This window comes from Aedes albopictus, chromosome 1 (genome assembly GCF_035046485.1).
Source record: "Aedes albopictus strain Foshan chromosome 1, AalbF5, whole genome shotgun sequence".
NCBI classification, from domain to species: Eukaryota; Metazoa; Arthropoda; class Insecta; order Diptera; family Culicidae; genus Aedes; species Aedes albopictus.
Genome location: NC_085136.1, coordinates 75,138,085 through 75,162,764, shown reverse-complemented (window position 1 = coordinate 75,162,764; position 24,680 = coordinate 75,138,085). Strand labels below are relative to the sequence as shown.

The 24,680-nt window shown below is 40.9% G+C and overlaps 1 protein-coding gene across 11 annotated transcripts in view; it reads left to right on the top strand.

Moving 5' to 3' along the window:
- Positions 1–24,680, top strand: part of LOC109422059 (uncharacterized) — a 255,013-nt gene that overhangs the window by 218,383 nt on the left and 11,950 nt on the right. For 2 of the 11 annotated variants that reach the window (XM_062844862.1, XM_062844864.1), the window contains exons 4-8: positions 19,304–19,945; positions 20,003–20,182; positions 20,240–20,803; positions 20,873–21,404; positions 24,353–24,628. In XM_062844862.1, the coding sequence (XP_062700846.1) occupies positions 19,304–19,945; positions 20,003–20,182; positions 20,240–20,803; positions 20,873–21,404; positions 24,353–24,628 (2,194 nt within the window). Of the gene's footprint in view, positions 1–19,303; positions 19,946–20,002; positions 20,183–20,239; positions 21,405–22,310; positions 22,742–24,313; positions 24,629–24,680 lie in introns of those variants that run through there. The other 9 variants (XM_062844857.1, XM_062844858.1, XM_062844859.1 and 6 more) reach the window with 6 other exon arrangements.

Below are 24,680 nucleotides of genomic sequence, written 5' to 3'. Positions count from 1 at the left end.
CAGTAACTATGGTATGATTTTGACATTTCCTCCAAGATACCTTCAGAAATTCCTTCTATTCTCTTCTTCTATTTCTCAATACTTTTATTTTATTTCTGGGTTCCTCTTGAAAAATCTTCAACGGATTTCTTTAGAAATTTTCCAGAGTTTCCTTCAGAAGTTTTTCCTGCAAAATATCTGAAACTTTGGAATCCTTCAATAGTTATCTTGGCAATTCCTCCATGGATTTCTGTTGAAAAGCCTGCACAGTTTGCTTTAGAAATCCCTCCAGGGATTCCTCCAGAAAAGCCTTTGAGAATTCCTTCAAAAATTTTCTCATATATTTTTTTTTAGAAAATCGTTTTTTTTTTAGTAATTTGACCCAAGTATCTTTCGGAAAGTCTTCTATAGATTCCTTTAGAAAGAAGACATCTCTCATATTAATCATATCGCATAGAAAACCTTCCATCGATTCTTTCCAAAATTGTTCCATATTTTGTAGAGATTGCTTCATGAATTTCTCTGTTTCGAGAACTCCCCTAGAAAATTTTTGATTTTATACAAAATTTCTCCAAAGGGTTTTTTTGAAAGCCTTCTATGGATATCTTCAGAAAATTTTCCAGAGATTTCTTCATAAAAGCTTTTGAAGAATTTTTAGAAAATCTTCAAGAAATTTCTTAAGAAACAGGGATGCTATCGAAAAAAAAAAGTTTTCTTACAATGCCTCAGGCATTTCTTCACGAACTATTCCAGGAATTAATTTATGAATTTGTGAAATTTATGCACCAATCTATATCAGGAATTTCTAATTATTGTGCTGGTCTAAGTGAGATTCTTAAAACTCCAAAAGTGTTCGTACTTATACGCGTATGAGAGAAATAAATTTTGGAAGGTTTTGGAGGCGACTCTCATAGAAATTCCTAAAGAAAAATAGAAATGAAAAACACTATAAGAAATTAAAAAAAAAACGAGGTAAATTTGTTTCATCGAAGCACCAAAATCCGAATTCTAAAGAAACTTTGAAAATATGAGTATAAAATATGAATACCTACCAACTTTTGCAAATTAGCCATGTCGTTGGCGCCAAACTGGATGCTTGCCAAGAGCGCCATGGGACCAGGCTACGGCTCTGCAAAAAAAATAAAAGTTCTGATTGTCCAGGAAAGAAAAAAAAAATTAAAAAAAACTATGACTGGTGATATTTTGATGGAATTACTTGGAAAAAAAATCAAGCTGAATCCATGGATGATTTGCTTGAAGATGTTAATAAAAAAAAACTAATACCTAGCATTTCGAGTTAAAAAAAGGAATATTTTTGGAAAAAAAACCTGGAAGAACTTTTGTAGAAATTCCCAGTCCAGAATAAATAAGAATTCTTGATCGGTTATGGGACGAATTGCTTGATGAAGCTGAAAAAAAAATCCCCAAAAATAAGTTAAAACTTCTGATGGATTTTTATGAGAATTGTTGAACAAAACTTTTTAAATAATTCCTTTAAAAAAATATAAAACAATCCCTGGCGACTTCTTTCAAACAATGTACGCTAATATTGCTTGGGAAATAAAAAAATAATTCAAATAATGCGATTGGAAGAATACTTGGAACAGCATTTCTGGAAAAAATAAAGAATTGATAAAACAGCATTTTTTTTTTGGTTGGAAAACTTTTTAAAAAGCTTTTGGACAGAATTTCTAAAAAAAAATTCTGAACATATTTTCTGCTAATTCTTCTAAATCTTCTTCCAGGACAAGTTTCAAAAACTCCTCCAATAATTCTTCACTAAGTTCTATCGAAAATTCTACATAAAATCTCACAGAAGACTCTCAGAAAAAAATCGAATTGGTGGATAATTTCGAGAAAGATTCATTTCTGGAATAAAATTCTAAAAGTATCTCCTGCTAAACAAAAACGGAGTTTTTGAAAAAACTTCTGGTATAAGTTTTGGAGAAATTCCCAGAGGAGTTAATAAGATTATTCGGGATTCTCATGAAAATTCTCGAAGAAAACTTTCGAAATAATACCTCTAAATATTTCCCGAAGGTCAAAAAAATACGATTGTTAAAATACTTGTCGGAATCCCTGCAAAATAATTCTTTCGGAAACAGCTCCGTATTCCTGAAAAAAAAAACAATCATGAAGAATTCCTAACTCAACAGCAATTTAGATTTTTTCATGGCTGGCAAGTTTTCTAAAAAGTTTTCAGGAAAAAATCGAAAAAAAGTTGCAGATGAATCCAAGAAACAATGTTGGAAAAATTCCTGGAAATTTGTAGAAAACTGTTTAAACGTATTTCTTGCATTAATTCTTGTATAAATTTCACCAGGAATAGTTTCAAAAATTCCTCTAAGAAATTCTGTCGATCTGTAGAAAAAATCAGAAAATATTTCAGGAATTCCTAGAGAGAATTCTCGTAGGTTTTTCTTGAAATGGTTCAGGCAGGATTCCCTGAACATTTTCCAGTGAAAACTTAAGAGAATTCCTTTGAAACTTACATCCAAATATCTTCAAGAATTTCAACAGAAGCTCTTTCAGGAATTCTTTCTTGTTACTAACATTTTAAATAAATTACGAGAATTCAACAATTCATATTAAAGGCCTACTTGAAATTGACTCAACAATCACCACAGGACATTTCAGTTAGAGCTGTAGAGCGCTTCATTAGAAGAATTCAAGTTTTTGAGAACCGTCATTATTTTAGTTTTATGATGGTTTTGAGAACGTTTTCTAGTATCTTGCTGGGGTTACCACTTCTCTTTATTAGTCGGTCTGCCTAATTCCAGGTCCCGATTACCTCATTCCTTTACACAGTCAGTATGATCTAGAGGGCAATCACTTTCAGTTTGGTGATGGCTCCACTTCGTCTGCAGCTTCATTTGTGAACCTGCACCGTTACGCGACACAACTCTTCGATACATTTGACTCTAACACCGGATGTATGTATCCTTGTGTACTTCTGCAAACAGTTTGAAGTTCAAAGAAAGGACATTTGATAACTAAATACGTATTATGGATCAAACTTCTGTTTCTCGTGTTGTCTCACTCTTGCAGATTTTTTTTTTTTCAATGAACCTCACTCCGAGTCCATTACGATAGGGCTTCCTCGCTCACGAACAGTTTGTACAGATTATAGGCCCAGAAGCTGCTTGTTCATTGCTTGCTTACTTGCTGATCGCCGGCAAGTTTTCTAAAAGGACTTCAGAACAAAGTTTCTACAAAGCTCATACTTTGTGCAAAAATTCAAGAAAAGAAAAATAAGAAAATCCTAAAAAAATGTGTCTATAAATTTTTAAAAAAATCAGAAATTCAACATTAAAAAAAAAAATACAGAGAATTCGTTTTGAAATTCTTACAAAAGCAACATCAGAATTTCCTCTCAGCATTTCAATTCCTAGTACGATCATTTTACCGAAATTACAAGAATTTCGAAGAAAAACCTGCTTGAACAGGCGATGTTTTCTGAATGCACATTGGCTGCATTCTGCAGCAACTGACAGTTCTTTGACGTCTGTCAGTTGTTCCAGTTATCGAATTTCATTCGGTAAATAAAACGCAACGTCTATTGTATACCTGTCCTTTAGCAATTTCGAGAAATATGTGAGTAAATTTCTAGGAGGCTAAATTTACTTGCATATGTCTCAAAATTGCAACAGAACAGGTACAGTAGACGTTCGATAACTGCAACATGTTTACGTTTCACTTAGCGAACAAAATTCGATAACTGCAACGTCAGACAGGCGTCAACAACCCACCAATTGATGTTCATTTAAACGTAAAATTCATTCGACTGCTCATTTGGGCTAACTTGGCGCACCGTTTTGACGGGATAGCGGTGCGATAACTGCAAATTTGATGGACTTACCGGACTTGCAGTTAAAAAGCATTGCAGTTAAACTGTATACAGTAGACGTTCGATAACTGCAACAACTGACATACGTCAAAGAACTGTCAGTTGCTGCAGTATGCAGCCAATGTACATTCAGAAAACATCGCATTGCATCAAAAGTACATGCGAAAAACATCGCATCGCTGTTGACATTTCAGTTTGACGGAAAGCGGTTGTTACGTTTGTAAATAGTTGTGAACATTTTGTCAGTCAATTTTCTGTTTTGTACTGTGATTTGTTCATTTGCCCCTAAATTTTAATGTGCATTTGTAGCGCTCCAAACATTTCAGGAGCGAACCAGCACAAAACACGCAAGCCGTCCCCTAACACGGACATCAAATTGTAGACGGTCTTGTGTTGTTGCCCAAATCAGGATGCCCCTTTAGGATTAGAAATTCCTAGACCAAAACAAGCTATGAATGCCGCAACAGATGCTGCGAACTAAAAGGCGAACTGCCAGAAAAAATACGATTACAGGATTGACTGATGGACCAAGAACAAAAATGAAACCTCGTCATCCTGGGTTCGGACTTAGTTATCTATTTGAATAACTGGGCACAATTTATGTTATGTGTTGCATGTTTGTGTTTTGTGCATTTGTAATGTTCCATTTTATTTTGCGTATCTAAGTTCCCAGACGTGGGGCCCGATACGGAAAATAAAATGTGCATTTATGAGGTTCCAACGTACTATTCGTTACACGGTGCGAAATTGTTACACTTAGCGGACTTGCAGTTAAAAAGCATTGCAGTTCAAGCGTTTTCACCGAGTGAACGTCTACTGTACGTGTACCTTTGATGGCGCATTGAGAAGTACAAAATTTGGATGGAGCTCGCAAATGGGCGTAGTTGGATAGTTGGATATGCGATGTTACAGTTCATAGTTAAAATAACAACTGTGACGGCTGTAGATGTCAAGTGCTAAACTCCAGGACAGTTTGGACGGCCTGAATGTCCGGAAATAATGAAGTTTAATATATTAGTCCTAAAGTAGGCCCAGTAACTGTAGCTCATTATGCAGCGTTACTCTGTATAGTGGATATGACTACTGTCAACGAGTGTAGATGTGAATTTCTTCTCTTTAGAGTACAGAGCAAACGCTTTAACTGCAATGCTTTTTTTAACTGCAAGTCCGCTTAGTCCAACTATTTTGCAATTATCGCACCGCTATCCGCCAAAACGAAGTGTCAACAGCGATGCGATGTTTTTTGCATGCGCTTTTGTTGCAGTGCGATGTTTTCCAAATGCACATTGCTAGCTGCATTCTGCAACAGACAGTTCTTTGAACTCTGTCAGTTATTGTAATTTCATTCGGTAAGTGAAACGTAAACATGGTCTTCTAGAATATTCCAAAAGAGATTTGGAATGGTTCGTACAATATCAAGGAGGTTGTTGATAGCATTTTATAGTGAAAATAGTTACTGTAAATTACTGTAACGACTTTATATGACAATGATTGAACTCCATGACAGTTTGGATGACCCTGTGTTTCCGAAAAAGTATAAAATTTTGTGTATCGGTCTTCAATCGTAGTTGATTGTGCATCATCGTAGATCTGGAGTGGTCATCAGAACCCCTGGAATATCCTAGTAATGTCTCTGAATGGCACTGGAGTTTTCAAGAGATTCACTGATTTCAGCAGATCTTTATAAACAATAACTTCTTTCACCCCGAATCCCCCCATGATCACGTTTGGCAAATTGTTCGGAAGCAAACAAAAGCTTCCCTCGGTCGGTGGTGAAAAGGGAGTGGGAGCACTCCCCATTCAGACAGACAAACCAAAACAACAAACTCCCTTCCTCAGCTTCAGCCCAACCAACCTCTGCCCTTCGACTTCGACAATGAAAACAACAATAAAAGACTCCGTCGCATCGAGCACGTAACGGGTTACGGTGGCGTGGCGTGGAGGAGGATCAGAGGCGGTGGCCAACCAGCCACCACAACTTTCACTTTGTGGCATCAGAGCGGGGTTACCGTCATCGCCGCCGCGATCATCTCGCGCTCACATATGCCCTGTGGCGGCGGCAACGACAGTAACCACGCCAGAGACTCGGAGATGACTTCCTTCGCTTGAGGGCACGTGTTTGGTTGGAACCAGGGCCACAACAACCAACAACAGTCTCTCGGAGGAACGACTTAGACTTAGTACCTACACTGATAGACAGCTTGCGGTAATGACGAGCACACAAATGTTTTCAAATTTACCATGGCAAAACGTGATCATCGACCAACAAACGCTTCTTGTGTGCGTTTTGTTTCCTCACTTATCAACCGGTTCGATAGCTGAGTGGTAGCGTGCGAGCCTGGTGATTTCAAGGTTCTTGGTTCGAATCCGGCTGCCAACAGACACTTTTTTTAATTGTAAATCGGGTCCATGGTAGAATTGAAAACATAAATCTGTTGAGATGAAACGAAAATCAGTCTGCACAAATCAAGTGGCGTTGTGCATTTAAGTTGACCCTCAGAATAGTAATTTCAACTGCAAGCCGCCTTTCAGTGTAGTGTCGGTCGAGGGCAAACAGATGATCGAGCTTTCGCGCGCATAAAACCGACCGCAAACCGCACACACGGATCGACCTCTTCTCTTCCTCTTCGGTTCAAGCGAAGAAGACGTTTGAAAACGTAACTTGCCAAGGCGATACAAGTCGATGGCCGCGCCACCTAAAGCTGGGAATCTAAGCGGATAATTGACGCGGTGAGCAGCACTTATAGGTGCATACTCCCTGCCTCAAGGGTCGTGTTGTTATTCGGTGATCTCAGTGTCTAAGAGGGAACTGCGTGCCGCTGCCATGATCAAGGTTGAACGTCGGCATACCTAGTGGTATTTGAAACACACGTCTTCAAACGGTAATTGAGCGCAGTAATTAAGCTGTGGCCCTTGATCAGGGATCCATGCATTGGGATTGCGTCAGCTGAAGGGTTCTTTGGCGATGGTGGATCTTACGGTATTTGATCAACATCAAGCGAGTAATCACCGGCGGAATTTCGTTGATTATGATCACAGTTTAAGCGATCAATTTCTTCAAGTGAATTGTCTGCATGCCATGGTTATCACCTCATGGATACAGGGCCAACAAGTGGTAACAGTTCGTGGAATCTGCCACAATCTTTAGAACGTTGAAGACTACGCAGATCATCTAGCATGTCTGGTGAGGGATCGAATGACCTGACCTTCTGGATGTATCGCTCATCATTTCAACTATCAACTGTCAATCAGCACAAGTTAGAGATTTGGTCGTTTAATTCCTACCAGAAAGTAAACTTGATTGCAGCAACCACTACCACTATTTCCATCTTCAGTTTTCGGCTATTCCAATTTCTCGGAATTCCTTAATTCCCCCAGAGATTTCATGCAAAATTCTTACAGGGATTCCAACCAAAATTCTTCCTGTGATTCTTTCCGAAACTTTTCCAGGTGCATGCTGCAGAATATTTCTAGTGATTTCTTCCAGAATTTTTCCAGGAATTCGTCTCGCAATTATTCTGGAAATTCCTTTCGGAAATCTTCCAGAAAACCCTCTCTCCGGAATTTTCCAGATATTTATCCCGGAACTTATTCAGATTCATCCCGGAGTTCTTACCAAGTTTCCTCCTGAAAATTCAGCAGCTTCCGGAACTCAGACATCTCCCCGAAATGCTCTACAGATTTCTGGCAATTTTTTTCTAGAAATTTCTGCTTTGTTCCTAAATTCTTCCAGGGATTCTACTTGAAAAATTCCTCCGGATATTTTTTCACCGATGTTCGTTTCTCAACGATTCAGATATTCCTCCCGGATGTCTTCAGGCAACTCCTCACTGGATTTTTCCTGGAATTCCCGGAATTTCTCCCAAAATACCTCTGAGATTCCTCCCAGAACACCAACAGGAATTGTTGCAGGGAATTGATTTCGGAGTTATTACAAATGAAGAAAATAGAATAATTAATGGCTCACGTTGGGTTCCATATCACGAACAAACAATAATGGAACCCTATAAATGTGCTATTTTATTTTTCACTTGGCCCCGTGAAAAATAAGACAGAATACTATAAATGCACAATGGTGCACGACTTGACACACACTAGCATAAATTTGACACAATACGACACTAAACATAAAATTTGGGCTGCTACCTCAATGGGTAACAAGCAGTCGTTCTGGAATTGTGTTTTGAATGGCAGTACGCCTATTAGTTCACAGTCTTAGTTCTGAGCTCATAGCTTAATTTTGTCTAGGGAAACTAATCCTAATTGACCATCCCGAACCGGGTTTTAATGCAAGACGGCTGCATTTTGATGTCCGTGCTAAGGACCGGTTTGCCTGTCTTGCAGTTATTTTTCGCCAGAAATGACCTAAAAGTATGCAAATACACCGGTTGCTAGGGTTGCCCCTGAACGATAGAAGAACCCTATAAATTGAGCAAACATTCACAAGTTAAAATCGAACATACAACAGAAAAAAAACCGTTAACAGAGTTCTTCCACCGATTTTTGCTGGTACTATTTCAGTTCTTCCTCTCAAAAATCCTAATTAATTTAGAGAGTTATATTCTCTTGGATTTCTCTCAGAATTCATTCGTGGTTTTCTCTCGAAATCCATACAAGGATTCTTTCCGGATTTTTTCTAAAATTTCCTCTTGGAGTTTTTACAAAGATTCCTTCCGAAACTCTTCCACAAACTTTTTCCAGGAATCTTTTTAGGGTTTTCCGATGCTCTTCTAGAGTTGTCTTCCAGATCTCATCCCAAAGGATTCTTCCCAGGTTTCTATTTCACTGATTCTTCCCGGAACTACTAACAGATTTCTACCCGAGATCCCAGGGATTTCTTCCGCAAATAGCTACAAGGATTTTTTTTTCGAAATTCTTCCACCAGAATTCTCCCAGAATGCTTCCAGGAATTCGTGAATAGTTGACTAAATTCTCATAGAAATTCCTTCCGGAAATCTTTCTGAAATTTATTCCGGAATTTTCTCAAGGATTTTACCCGATGTTTATGTAGATATTTTTACTCTAATTCTTCTAAAATTCCTCTCGGATAATTTCAGAGATTCCCACGGTTTGTTAAGAGATATTCTTTGGAATTTTTCCAGGAATTCTTTTCAAAATTCTGCTCAAGATCTTTCCTGCAAATTTTGTAAAGATTCAAGCCAAAATTCTCCAGGAATTACTAGAAGTTTTTTTTTAATTCTTTCAGAGAATAGTTTCAGAAATTTCACAAGATTTACCCGGGAATTATTCTAGAAATTTTAATCGGAATTCCATCTGAAATCTTCCGAAGTTCTTCCAGAGATTCCTACCAGAACTATTCCAAGTTTTCATCCCGGAGTTCTTGCAAGGACGGTTTCAAGACATTTTTTACATTTTTTACGCATTCTTACTTGGCAAATGTTCAATGATCCTTGTCGGATTTTTTTAAATAACTTCTTCTAAAATTCTTCCAAGGATTTACACTGAGTTCTTTAGGAATTTCACCAGGATTTTTTCCTGCATTTCATGACGGATTTAATAATTAAATTTTCCAGGGATTCCTCTCGGAATTCTTGCAAGGATTTCTCCAAGCGTTCTTCCAGAGATTTTTCGCAGAACTATATCAACAAATTACTCACGTTTTTTCCCAGTATTTTTTGACAAAAAATTATCCCATATTTTTTTTATTGGTAGATTTTGCCAGAATCCTACCAAACTTTTTTTCCCGTGATTCTTTTTTGGAATTCTTCCTAGGATGGTTTCCAGAATTTCTCAACCTGTTCCTCCTGGATTGTCTTCCAGTGGCTCCTCGCGGAATTCTTTAACGTTTTCCTGTCAGATGTATTTAAGATTTTCCCCCTAATTTTTCTCATATTTTTTTCAGAATTCTGCTAATGATTTCTCCTGGAATTCTTTCGGCAATTTTTCACAGTTTTTTGCACAGACATTCCTCTCGGATATTTTCCGGGGATTCTTCCAGAGAACTTCCAGGAATTCTTTCGGGATTTTTTTTCAATTTGTTTTTTTTTTTCAAGAATAATTCCTGACTTTCCTCCCATCACATTCAAACATTCCTCATGGAAATCTACGAGGTATTGCCCCGAAATTTTTCTTTCGGAGATTCTACCCGGAACTTCGACCAAGGTTTTCCCTATTTTACTGATTTTTACCGGAATTCTTCTATGAATTCCTATCGCCATTCTCACTGGGACGCTTTTCACAAGTTTCTCAAGATTTTTTCCTGAACCTATCCCAGTAAGTTCCGTCAGGTTTTTTCCCCGAATTGTTCGGGTATTTTTTTCTGAGGATTTCATCCACAACTCTGTGAAAGATTGTTTTTCGATTTTTTAAAGGAATTTTCCAAGTTTTTTTTTCCTAGCTAATCCATTGTACTTCTTTTGGGGACTTCTACCAGAACTCCTCTAGATATTCCTCCAGTATTTCCCACAGAAACTCTGTCCGGAATTTTCAAAATTCTTCCTTTAATTTTTTCCCGAAATTTTTCTTAGCATTTATCACCGGAATGCTTCCAATGATTCCTTCTGAAATTCTACCAGCATTTTTTTCCCGAAATTCTTCCAGAAATTCCTCCCGGATTACTTTCGAAACTTGCCCGGGAATTATAACAATTATAATTTTGGGATTCCACCTCAAATTGTTTTCGAAAATTTTCCAAAGATTTCTTTCCAAATTTCTCCCATAGAACCCTACCAGAATTCCTACAAGATTCCAACCGGAATTGTTCGAAGAACGTCTCCTAGAACATTTCCAAGGATTTACGTCGGAATATTTTCAGGGGCATCTCCCCTTAAACCTTTTACAGATTTCAGCAGAAACTTTACCAGGATTTTCCACTGGAAATTTTCCAGTGTTTTCAACGACCAGTGTGCCAGTGGTTACACTCGAAGATTTTCCACGGATTCTAACCAGAAATCTTTCCGAATGTCCTTCCGGAATTCTTTCAGAAAATCTTCCAGTAATGCATCCTGTGAATCCTCCCAGAAATTTCTTGTGGAATCCTTCTAAGAAATCTCACCAGTATTTTTGCTGCGATTAATCCCGGAATTCTTCCAGGCACGATGGCAGTCGATTCTTCTGGAACTCTCAAAGTTACTTCACGCTATTTTTTTAATGGAATTCGTTTCGGAATTATCTCAAAGAATTCTTCTGGGATTAAAGTATTTGAAAACTCCGCCGGCGTTCTATTCAAGTATCATGACATCTGTATGATGGTTTATTTTTATTGATTTTGTATTATTCTTTATTGTTGTTGCGATTTCCATTGAAGATCCGTCATAAAATTTCACAATATCAGTGGTTTTTTTACGGAAACTTTACTTGAAATAGCTCGGCAGATTCATTTCAGGAATATTGTTTGAAGTTTCTATTCAGTGTCTGTCGAAGATTCTTATCAGAACTCTACAAAAACTCAGAGAGTCAAATTACGAATCGCAGGAGATTCCCTTCAGAATCGTATGAGGAATCTCTACAAAATTCTCTTAAAGTTACCAATGGTAACTTACCATCAGAGATCTCCAAAAATTTGAAATCCGCCACACCCAACTTTATTTCGAAACTTATTTCTCGGTAGTAATTATTAGAAAGCCGTCCAAGCATTTGAATCGGGTTTCTTTCACAAACCTTTCACAACAAAAAAAATAAAAAAAAAATACAAAAAAAAATAAAAAAAAAACAAAAAGATAAGATCTTACTCAAAATTGTTTCAAAAGACTTGTAGAACGACTTTCAAAATTGATTTGTAACTTTTTTAGAAGATCCGCCAAACAATTTTTCAGTATTTCAGTCGTTTTTTTTTCTCAAGAACTTACTTGAAACTAATTGCAAAGAATAGCGTGAAGATTCTCCTTCAGAATTAAATGATGATTTACATAAGCATCATTCAGAAATTTTTTTCAGAAAATACTGAAAGTTGTAACCTCAAGATTCGCAGAAGATCTCCTTTCCACGCTTCTGGGAGTTTTCTTCAAAAACCTCTGAAAGTTCTCAACAGAAAACTCTGAAGAGTTTCAATACTCCATGTATACCGCCACCCCCAAATTTATCTCGTGACGAATTTCTCTGCAGTTAGAGCATCGAACAGGTACATATTTGAATTGGAATTTCTTTCAAGAAGTCCACCAGAGAATGCTATGGAAGATAACATTGAAAAATAGAAAAAAAAATAAAATAAATAGTCACTCAAAGTTGTTTCAGGAATCTCGTGATTTCCCTCGAAGGTCCGACCTACAATTTTCACAGAATTTCAGTAGAATTTCTTTCAGCATCTTAACTAGAAATAACTTGTGAAGAATAGTGAGAAGATTTTCTTCAGCATTGTATGAAGTTTTTCGTTCGACTTTCGAAATGTTTTTTTTTAATTTTTTATACACATATTTGTTTTTTAATTTTCAAGTCTGTACACTACTTTCACAGAATTTCAGTTGATTTTTCCGGAAACTTAACTTGAAATAGCTCGTATAGAAAAATGTTAAGATTCTCTTCGGTATCTTTCGGTGATTATCTTTGCAAATACAAAAAGTTGTCTTCAGAATTACCTGTGCATTCTTTTCAGAATCACCAGAAGGTTAATTTAAGAATCGAAGGAGATTTCCAGCAGAATCGTCAAATGTGGATGGCACAAACTTCCCAAATGGAGGAGAACGTGTCACTGGAGCCAACCGGCAGATATATGTATGATATCGCCACACCGTAAGTGGCTGTCTCTCTCTGCGGTGTTTTTTTTTTTTTTTGAAAGCCAAATGGTTGAATCAGAATTTTACTCACAAACTTCCCCAGAAAGTAGAACTTGAAAAACTTGTTTAAAAAATGATCAAAATTAAAAACTTTCTCAAAACTGTTTCAGGAATCCTGTGTGAAAATTTTCGATATAAATTTCCTATTTTTTTCTTATTATTTTCCTTAAAAATCCTTTCTAGAAGATTTTCCAAGAATTTCAACAGATTTTTTTGGGAACTTAGAAAGCTAGATACATCTCGTAAAATCGTAAAGAATAAATTAGAGATCTAGGATCGTCAGAATATTCTCATCAGTATCTTTCCAAAAATTTCGTTTCAGACACCTCTGAAATTGACAAAATTCAGAATTCATTGGAGACTTGTTTCAACATCTACTGATGATTCTGTTCAGACTCCTAATAATGTTATCTTCAGACTCATCTTGCGATCATTGCCAAAATCGTTTTTGTATTTTTTCTGACTCGTTTAAGATTTTCTTTAGTATCGTACAAAAATCACTTCATATTCAAGAGGTTCTGGTCTGATTCACTTCATATTCAATAGGTTCAGGTCGGATTCACTTCATATTCAAGCGATTAAAATCTGGTTCACTTGATATTCATGATATTCAAGTGATTGAGGTCTGACTCATTTCATAATCAAGTGATTCAGGTTCATTTCATGTCATGAATAGTGTGAAGATTCTCCTTCAGAATTAAATGATGATTTACATAAGTATCGTTCGGAAACCACTGGAAGATGTAACCTCAAGATTAACAGAAGATCCACAGAAGATTGAAATTCTGAAAGTTTTTTTTTTCAAAAACCTCTGAAACTTATCAATAGGAGACTCTGAAGATTTTAAATACTCCATGTATACCGCCACCCCCAAATTTATCTCGCGACGAATTTCTCTGCAGTTCGAGAATCGAACAGGTATATGAATTGGAATCTCTCTCAAGAACTCCACCAGAGAATGGTATCTTCAATTTTATAATGAAAAAAACAAAAATAAACACTCACTAAAAGTTATTCCAGGAATCTATTGATTTCCTTCAAAGGTCCAGCCTGCAATTTTCTCAGAGTTTCAGTCGAATTTCTTTCACCAACTTAACTAGAAATAACTAGTGAAGAATAGTGAGAAGATTTTATTCAGCATTGTATGAAGATTCTCTTTCTACATTCCGAATAATTTTTATGTTTTGTTTTGATTTTTTTACATTTTTTTTTTTGATAGTGTGTTACACAAACTTTCCAGTATTTCAGTCGATTTTTTCCTAAAACTTAACTTGAAATAACTAGTATAGAAAAGTGTAAAAATTCTCTTCAGTATCTGTCGGTGATAATTATTATAAAAATATAAAAGTTGTCTTCAGAATTGCCCATGTATTCTCTTCAACATCACCAGAAGGTTAATTTAAGAATCGCAGGAGATTTCCTTCAGAATCGTCAAATGTGGATGGCAAAAACTTCCCAAATGGAGGGGAACGCGTCTCTGGAGCCGACCTACAGATATATGTATGATTTCACCATACCGTAGCTGACTGTCTCTCTGCGGTGTTTTTTTTTTTCTTAAAGCCGAATAGTTGAATCAGAATTTTATTCACAAACTTCACCAGAAAGTTGCACTTGGAAAATTAAAAAAAAAAAGATCAAAATTAACACCTTTCTCAAAACTGTTTCAGGAATCCTATATGAAAATTTTCGATATAAATTTCCTATTTTTTTTTCTTGTAGTTTTCCTTAAAACTCCTGTCTAGAAGGTTTTCTAAGAGTTTCAACAGATTTTTGTGAACTTAGAAAGCTAGTCTCGTCAAGTCGTAAAGAATAGATTGGAGATCTAGGGTCGTCTAAATATTCTTTCGAAATTTTTTGTTTCACCTCTGAAATTGACAAAATTCAGGATTCACTGGAGACTCATTTCATCATCTACTGATGATTCTGTTCAGACTCCTAATAGTGTTATCTTCAGACTCATCTTAGGATCATTGACAAAATCGTCTGTGGATTTTTTTCTGATTCGTTTAAGGTTTCTTTTTAGAATCGTACAAAAATCACTTCATATTCAAGTGATTCAGGTCTGATTTACTTCATATTCAATAGGTTCAGGTCTGATTCACTTCATATTTATGTGTGAATGTCTGATTCACTTCATATTCAAGTAATGCAGGTCTGATTCATTTCATATTCAAGCGATTAAAATCTGGTTCACTTGATATTCATGATATTCAAGTGATTGAGGTCTGACCCACTTCATAATGAAGTGATTAAGGTCTGATTCACTTCATATTCAAGTGATTCAGGTCTGAGTCATTTTAATCCAAGTGATTCAGGTCTGATATACTTCATATACAAGTGATTCAGGTCTGATTCAAGTCAGATTCACTTCATATTCATGTAATTCAGTTCTTAATCACATCAATTTCAAGAGGTTCAGGTCCAATTCACTTCATATTCAAGTGGTTCAGGTTCCATTCACTTCATATTCAAAAGCTTCAGGTCTGATACACTTTGTGTTCTATTGATTCAGGTTTGTCTCATTGTAATCCTAGTGATTCAGGTCTGACTCACTTGATAATCAAGTGATATAGGTTCCATTCACTTCAAATTCAAGTGATTCAGGTCTGATTCACTTTATATTCAAGTGATTCAGGTTTGATTCAGTTGATATTCAAGTGATTCAGGCCTGATTCACTAGATATTCAAGTGATTGAGGCCTGATTCACTTGAACTTCAAGTGATTCAAGTCTGCCTAACTTAATACTCAAGTGATTCAGCCTTGATTCACTTGATATTCAATTAATTCAGGTCTGATTCACTTCATATTCAAGTGATTCAGAACTGATTCACTTCATGTTCAAGTGATTCAAGGCTGATTCATTTGACATTCAAGCAATTCAGGCCTGATTCACTTGATATTCAAGTGATTCAGGTCTGATTCACTTCATGTTCAAGTGATTCAGCTCTGATTCACTTGATATGCAAATACTTCAGGTCTGATTCACTTCATGTTCGAGTGATTCAGGGCTGATTCACTTCATGTTAAAGTGATTCAGGGATGATTCACTTGATATTCGAGTGATTCAGGCCTGATTCACTTGATAATCACTTCATGTTCAAGTGGTTCAGGTTCCATTCACTTCATATTAAAGTGATTTAGGTCTGTTTCACTTCATATTCAAGAGGTTCAGGTCTGATTCACTTCATGTTCTAGTGATTCAGGGCTGTGTCATTTTAATCCAATTGCTTCAGGTCTAACTCACTTATTATTCTAGTGATTCAGGTCGGATTTACTTCATGTTGAAGTGATTCAGGTCTGTGCCATTTTAATCCTAGTGATTCGGGTCTGACTCACTTGATATTCAAGTGATTCAGGTCGGTTTCATTTCATGTTCAAGTGATTCAGGTTCACTCACTGATTCACTTGATATTCAAGTGATTTAAGATCCATTTACTTCATATTCAAGTGATTGAGGTCTGATTCACTTCATATTCAAGGGATTCAGGCCTGATGCACTTGATATTCAAGTGATTAAAGTCTGACTAACTTAATATTGAAGTGATTCAGCCTTGATTCACTTGATATTCAAATAATTCAGGACTGATTCACTTCGCGTTCAAGTGATTCAGGGCTAATTCACATGATATTCAAGCGATTCAGGCCTGATTCACATAATATTCAAGTGATTCAGGTCTGATTCACTTCATGTTCAAGTGATTTAGGTTCCATTCACTTCATATTCAAGAGATTGAAATTGAGTCTGATGCACTTCAAATTCAATTGATTCAGTTTGATTTATTCCGTGTTCTAATGATTCAGATCTGAGTCATTTTTTATCCAATTGATTCAGGTCTGATTCAGTTGATGTTCAAGTGATTCACTGCCGTGTGCAGCATAGTTGTCCCATGTTAATAGGGATTCCCATAGAACATGGGACAACTATGCTGCGCACGGCAGTTCAGGCCTGATTCACTTGATGTTCAAGTGATTCAGGTCTGATTCACTTAATATTCAAGTGATTCAGGTCTGGTTTACTTCATAAACTGCTTGTCATTGGGAAATGCTCATTTTTTCATGCTCACTAGCGTTGCCTAGCGGCAGAATTGCAAACCAAACTGCTTGGCATTATGATGCCCACGACCTTCCGAACAACTTTGCCGAAGACTTGAACTTTCTATCTTATCAGTAGGGACAATGGAAATTCGCGGTAAAATTTCTCAAATTTCGCGGGCCAACATTGAGAATTTCGCAGCGAATTCGCGGCACCATATTTTTGACCGTATCGTTGAAGAAAACACCAATTTCGCATGCAAAATGAATCGTTCACTTGGATTTTGAGAGGAGTTATCATAAATTTACGGAAGAAGTAACAAATTTGATGAAAATTCAGAAAGAAGTAGATTTGAAATACATTAAACTTTTATTTTGCCAGATTCTGAATCATAAATTACTTTACACTGCTAAAAGCTATCAGCTAATTTATGTTTCAAAATTTAAAATTGGCGGAATTTTGAGGTTATTTTCTGAAGTTTCCCAGATTTCGCGTCATTTCGCGGCATTTCTTAAATTTCGCAACCATTGCCCAATTTCGCGGATTTCGCGGCTTTCGCGAAATCGCGAATTTCCATTGTCCCTACTTATCAGGATCACGAGATAAAGCTAGTCAAAAATGCTCATTTTTCCATGCTCACTAGCGTCTCCTAGCGGCAGAATTGCGAACCAAACTGCTTGCCATTATGATGTGCATGACCTTCCGAACAACTTTGCTGAGAACACTACAAAAGTAACGTGTATCAGAATGAGCAGAATTTTTGGATGAATTTGGCCAAAAATCAGAAATTTGGTTTTCAGTATGGAAGACTCTGCCTCGTCCATTAAAGGGAAAGTACTTCATTTTTTTTTCTTCGTCAAACCCATCACTTCCCTTTCACCTGTCTCGAACCAAGAACTCGACCAAGCCGCAATAAATAACGAAAGCGACTTGGTCGAGGAAGACATCGCGATGAAAGAAATTCTACGCTCTAATAATCACCCTTCAAGTTCCACACGACTGTTCCCCCGATAACTGACAATGATGAAACAAACCGCAATACCTGCTTGTTGTAGGTAACCATCGCCGTCGTGAGAACCTTCCTGATGGGAGCTTCTCCGATACGGAGGCATTAGAGGTATTAGGTCATTCTTCTGTTTTCGTTTAGACATTCTTCCCATTTTCGTTTTGCAAGAAACTCGGCACCACATTCGTCTGCACATCGCAACGAAACTGCTCTGGGGTGGTTAGGGTATTTACCATCATAAAGAGCGCGCGAAGTGATACCTTCCTCCGCACGGTAAATTACCGCGCACGATCGCGCATAAATTGACGCGCGATCGTTCGCTTACGCGAAACCCTCCGCCCCGCGCCATCCTTTCCGCCATCATTGCGCAGGAACGCGGACATGCGCCTGAGATCGTACCACCAAGACGATCGCGATCGTTCGTTTGTTCGGACGTCTCGGTCTCGATCTGGCTGGACCGCGGTGGTGGTCCGATCGCGTTCGTGCAAAGCAAAATAGAGAAAGTGAAAGCCAACAAAGCCCGGGCTCGGGCAGACCAGGCAAAGTTCGCGGAAGCCGAGAAATTAGCGCCCATGACGTAAGGTTTTTCGCGCGATCGCGATGCCGTTGTATGACTTATTGCGCGCCGCGAAGAATTCTTTATATAATCGAGCAGCAACCACTGACTGTGTGGATGCATCATGATTGATGTGGAGCGTTCTTTCCGAAGTCTTCGCTGTTAACAATGGGTAATGGGAAACACGGTGATGAATACTAGCTGAAACAGCTAACATCAATGTAGTGTCCGGACGGACAGGCCGAAATCCTTCGTCAACGAGGACAGATACAAATGAGCGCTTGCACGCTGACGTCATCACTGTCTCCTTCTCTTTCTTTCCTTCGGCGTCGGTCCATAAAGCCGTCCTTGCCCTCAAAAAAAATTTGAGGGCAATGTTTACAAATCGTATGGGATTTCTTTTAGGTTAGGTTTTCGCTGCAAGCCTCTATATGCAACCTACTCGTGTGAAATACTTTACAAGACTAAAGTTTCGATTTATTTTGATCGTTTGTTTCGTTTGCATTGTTTATCCAGTGGCGCATCACCGCTACTAGTGCTATATGCCCTGTTTATCCTTTTCTCAGTATCCCAGCCCGACGCCTCATTGTAGTCTATTTTCTCATACCTAGTACTAGACGCGTAACGCGATTTACGCGTCCATCCCTTCTCAAGGTTGATACATGTGCAGGGACACGGATCTGGGCCCATAACCTGAGAAGGAAAAGTGGTGACCATCGGCCAGTATAAAGATATGTAAACAGCAGAAGTTGAGAGATCAATCCACCACTTTTCCCGATCTCTTTCACTGAAGGCCGCTCATTCAGAGGGTTGTCCAACACATCTCTTGGTTTCTTTCAATTGAAGGTTATTCCATCCAGAGACATATTCAACGCGACTCTTGGTTGCTCCAACCGAAGATCACTTCATCCAGACGTGTTGTACTTCTGGTGTCATCAAATGTAAAAACCAGCCCATTCAGACGGTCATCCAACACGTCTTTTGGTTTCATTAACTTGATCCAGACGGTCGTCCAACACGTCTATCAATTTCTTGAACTAAAGGTTATTTCATCCATATAGTTATCTAACACGCCTCTTGATTTCTTCAACCGAAGGATATTTCATCCAGATGTAACATTCTTCTCTATCTCTTTTCCTCCATCAACAGGCAACGGAAAACCGGCGACGATCGTGGTGCGGGTGGGCAACAACCGTCCGGACCTGGGTACGAATCCGATTTGCAATCGGTTTACCGGTAGCCTGGAGGAAGGACAGCCCCTGTTCCTGCCGTGCAACCCGCCGATGCCCGGAGCGTTCGTGTCGGTCCATCTGGAAACGAGCGGCCCGAGCCAGCTGTCGATCTGCGAAGCGTTCGTCTACACCGATCAGGCCCTACCCATCGAGCGGTGTCCGGCGTTCCGCGATATGCCCCCGGGTGCGTCCGCCTCCTACAACGGAAAGTGCTACATCTTCTACAGCCGGCAGCCGGCTACTCTGCGCGACGCACTGGCGTTCTGCCGATCCCGTGGCGGTACGCTGATCAACGAGAGCAACCCGGCCCTGCAGGGCTTCATCAGCTGGGAGCTGTGGCGCCGTCACAGGAGCGATACCTCTTCGCAGTACTGGATGGGAGCCGTGCGGGACACCCAGGATCGGAACAGCTGGAAGTGGATCGGCGGCGATGACGTGTCGGTGTCGTTCTGGAATCTGCCCGGAGGTGACGAGGACTGCGCACGCTACGACGGATCCAAGGGATGGCTGTGGAGCGATACCAACTGTAATACCCAGCTGAACTTCATCTGTCAGCATCGTAAGTATTATTTGAAGAGGTGAAGATCTGGGTTTCATGTATGGGTGAACATTTCAGAACCTAAGGCCTGCGGACGCCCGGAGCAGCCACCGAACTCGACCATGGTAGCCCCGAAGGGCTTCGACGTAGGCGCCGTCGTTGAATACAACTGCGACGAAGGACATCTGCTAGTTGGACCATCGCAGCGAACCTGTTTGGAAACTGGATTCTACAACGAGTTCCCTCCCGTTTGTAAATGTAAGTATAGGGGAAGCGGGTTCTGTAGCTCCAAATAAACGGAATTCTTCGTTTCAGATATCGAATGCGGTCTACCTGCGGCCATTCCGCATGGATACTACGATCTGGTGAACGGATCCGTCGGTTATCTGAGCTCGGTTCACTACAAGTGTAACGAAGGCTACGAAATGGTTGGGCGAGCTTTGTTGACCTGCGACATCGACGAACGCTGGAACGGACCGCCACCACGCTGCGAAGTTATCGAATGCGAACCCCTGCCGACGTTGTTCCCGAACGGAGTTGTAGTGGCACCGAACGGCACAGATTACGGATCCCGAGCGGAGGTTGTTTGCAACCGTGGATACATTCCAGAATCTCCGGACACCAACATTGTCTGTACGGCTACCGGTCAGTGGAGCAACCTGCTACCGAAATGCATTGAAGATCCGGCTACCAAGACTACAACACCCCCTCCAACGACAACTCGTCCACCAATTGTGATTGTACCGACCACGACGGTTCCGGTCACCCAGTACACACAGAAGCGACCTCAGACGAGAAGACCAACAAGACCAGCTAGCCGGTTCACGACAACCACGTCTACGACTCAGTCGCCGCTGTTCAGCATCGAGATCGACGACGGTAACGATAGTGACGGCTTAGACGGGTTCTACGTCGGTACTAACGAGGATTACTCTCTCCCACCTCTAGAAATCCGCCCGGGTCACGAAGAGGGACCCTCGCGTAAACCGTACCGCCCCGGCCAGAACACAATACCAAAGATCCCAGGCGCTCATGTACCACCGCCGAAACGGCCGTCATACTACGAACCACCAACCACTACTCCGACTACCACAACAACAACCACTACCACTACACAAACACCATTACAAACACGCCCCACTACGACCAGTACACGGCAGACTACCACCTCGCGTTCCCCGCAGGACATTATCCTGTCGCAGCACCCGCAAGACAACGAAATCGCAGGCTCCGTCAACATCCGGCAGGATCAATCGCCGAAGGTCAACGTACCGTTCGCCGTCGATAACTCGGACGCCGAAAGCACCGGCGGAGTCTATGGCGGCATCGGAGGCAACTCGAACCTTGGCTCCGGTTCCGGCGATCGGAAGGAAGCCAAGAATGCCCGCCTCAATCTCGGAGCCATCGTGGCGCTCGGCGCCTTCGGTGGTTTCGTATTCCTAGCGGCCGTCATTACCACCATTGTGATCGTAGTGCGAAGGTGATTTGCTTGTTTATGAACCGACCTCACCAATACATGAAAACACTACCACCAACCACACACATCCACATCCAAAACCAAACCGAAAGAAACCTAACCGGTGCATCCGAAACAAGCGAAAACCCGTTTTGTGACACGCCCGCATGCACACATCCAAACACAGTCACACATCCGAGTTTAGATGCTTACCGTTTCCAAAACGAACTAAAGCTGATTGATTTACCCTAGTTACTCCCTATCCTGTCCTTCTGCAAGAAATGCTACAGCTATCCTTTAACTTCTTTGTTTCCGTGGTTGCAGTTTTACCAAACAATACCTTCCTTTGCATGTACGAACCTATCCCTAACCCAACACCACACCTGATTCCTCTCACAGCCACTGCTTTTTTCCTCTGGTTTTAATATTTAGATTTAAGCCACGCCCATTCACACTCGTGCGCTACAATACGAACGCCGCCATCCAAGTACTCCATAAAACGGAGAGAACTGGCAAAACGAGAGCACGTTCACCAATACACTCACACGTTTCACGTACTCTTGCTATCGAGTCGTTTCTTTTTTCTCCCTCTTTCTCTACGACTGCGTGCGATTTTACTTTATCTCTGAACTATCTGTTTCTCTAACTTCCAGTCTTTTGAACGCATTTGACTCTATATACTGCCGCAAGAAGTAAACCAAAACAATAGACACTCGAACAAACATCTATCATAAACACACGCACACATTCATCACATAACCACATCAAAAAATGTGTTTGAAATCATATGAACCGACCATTAAAAGTACCTCTCCTCCTTTTCCCGCATTTTGTTCTGTGTTCCACAACCACCAACCACCATCACCACAATCAAAAATAACCATCAACCGAAACCAAAAACCAAAAAACCAACAATCAACTATTGGGTAGAATGAATACATTATATTCAACGGCGAGGGCACACAAGAAGAATACATTCTCCTACTCCTAGGGCGTCTAGGGGGAGAAACAACTCGGCGTGAGGCCTTGACCAAACACTGAGTACTGACAAAGATCGAGAAGACCTCCGCCAGAACCTACCCCCGAAACAACTTCCAACAAGCGCACGGTCACAAGTCACGAGAGATTTCAACTGTCACCCTGCCTCCTGCTATCAACACTGTCCAGTCTCTCTGTCTTCTTCAACACTACTGTCTCTATCAACCTTCAAACTTCTATGCGCTCACGCTCACACCTCTATCCACGCTCAGCAGCTCACGCAAGAGATTGCATTGCCTCTCGCTCTCCGGAGTGCGAAGAGAAAATGGGACAGTGGCTTCATCTACTGAGAGGCTCAATCAACTCCCTGTCCTCCTCTCAGGCTATCCCTCTCTGGTTCTCCTTCCTCGAATCAAACTACCAATCGAACAAGATTTCCATTAATCTATTGTTTAATGCCCTGCCCGAAACAAAACCTCGCTCATCCCGCCAAAAACTAAATCCCCGAAAAACAAAAATCTTCATAACACCAACCCCGTAATCAATGAACCCAGTTCATCGCCGGATTATCCGATCGGCAGCCCCGGTAGCATCCCGATGCGCTGCTATCTTCCGAGGGCCGCCGATTCCCTACGACCAGCGGCTCGCCGCTTCTTTTCTCAAGCCACTTCTGGCACTACCAACAATGGCGCTCCCACGACCACCGCCACAACCGGAAAGTACTACTTCTCCGACATTGTCAAGGCCCGAGACCTGAACAACAACAACAACAGCAACGCCCCAACGTCCAACCAGAAGAACAAGAACAAGAAAGACAAAAAGGCAGCCAAGGGCTCGAGCAAGGACGTGCCCTCGCGTTGGTATACTGTATTGGCACTACCGTTCCCGGATCAGACCGTCGGACGACGTGACATTCTTGGTACGGCTTATGGACGTCGGCGTCGGCAACAGCTCGAACAGCATCATCAGCAGCGGGAAGACGAACGACCACGGTTTCTACGGCCGAAGAAGTCTACGCCTTCGCCAGCCCTATCACCATCGCCCCAAACAGCGACCTCAATCACCACCTCCAAGGCCAGTAACATACGGCTGTTCTCGAATAGCGCAGAACTCAGCGATTCCGTAGTGAGTAGCCTAGCTGTGTCACCACAGTTCTACCGGCGACCATCCACAATCGAATACTACCGTCGCCCCGATTCGCAGTCCACGTTATGATCACTTCTCAGACTGCTCGAAGGCACAGAGCCACCGCTGGCGTATCGTATCGATCCGTCAGCTCGGGAGCGTTCGTCGCTGCTTCACCATCATCTGCGTTTCTTCCGACGCCATTACCACCACTATTACAAACACTACCTTAATCAAACGACGTGCCATAACCATACCAATACTAACGTACAAATTCGTAACCATACAATGTAAGAACCTACCGCCTAGTTCCATTATTTTGACTCACTACTCTCTGTCTCTAACTCTTGCTTTCACGCCTAACGCTTCTTCCACTTTCCATCAACCTAATCTCCGTAGTCGTAAACGCACGCCCACCACTAGATAGCGCACACCCGTAGCTGTAGTCTTCTAGTAAACGAAACCTTTCACACACTGCACCAAACCACCGCTGACTGTATTCTTCTACGGCTATCCACAGTTTCCGTAATTGCACACCGCCAGTCGAACACCCGCCGCTCTGATGTCGACCTCAGATGCTTCTGACGGTGTGCGATCGATCCTTTCCCTCTTCTACTCTTCCAACTTCCTCTTTCATTTTCTCAAAGTTCTTCTTAGTAAAACTGAAATTCCTATGTCATACCATTTTCACCCGCGATTCTGCGTCAAAGCCAACCAGCAAAAAAATCGAGAAAAGTCCAAGCCCACCGCCCACTTCCCGTCTTCTCTCTCTTTGTTTTCTCTGTTTTCCAATACCCCCCGCGGATGACCCCGACCCACACCATGTTAAGACACGGCAGAGAGACCAACAAGCGCTTCCATTCTTCCAGAAACCGCCAGGCGAACCAGCACTACCGGCACCGAGCCTCGCCGGACTGCAACACCGTCGCGTCGTTCTCCAGCTCCAGTTCGGAGTCGCGCAACGGCCTCAACCGGTACTACCGGCAGGCGTGGGAAAATCTGCACGAGTCCGCCTCCAAAGGGCACAACAGCAACAGCAACCACAGCAGCGGCCTAAAGCGGAAGGAAACGATGGATGCGCCACCGCCGAGCCGGTCGCGCTCGCGGGAGAACCTCGGCGGCAGCCGGTCACGCGATCTGGACAGGTGAGTTGAGTTCTGAAGTCTGGAAACACGCTGCACGACACCCATCCAACGC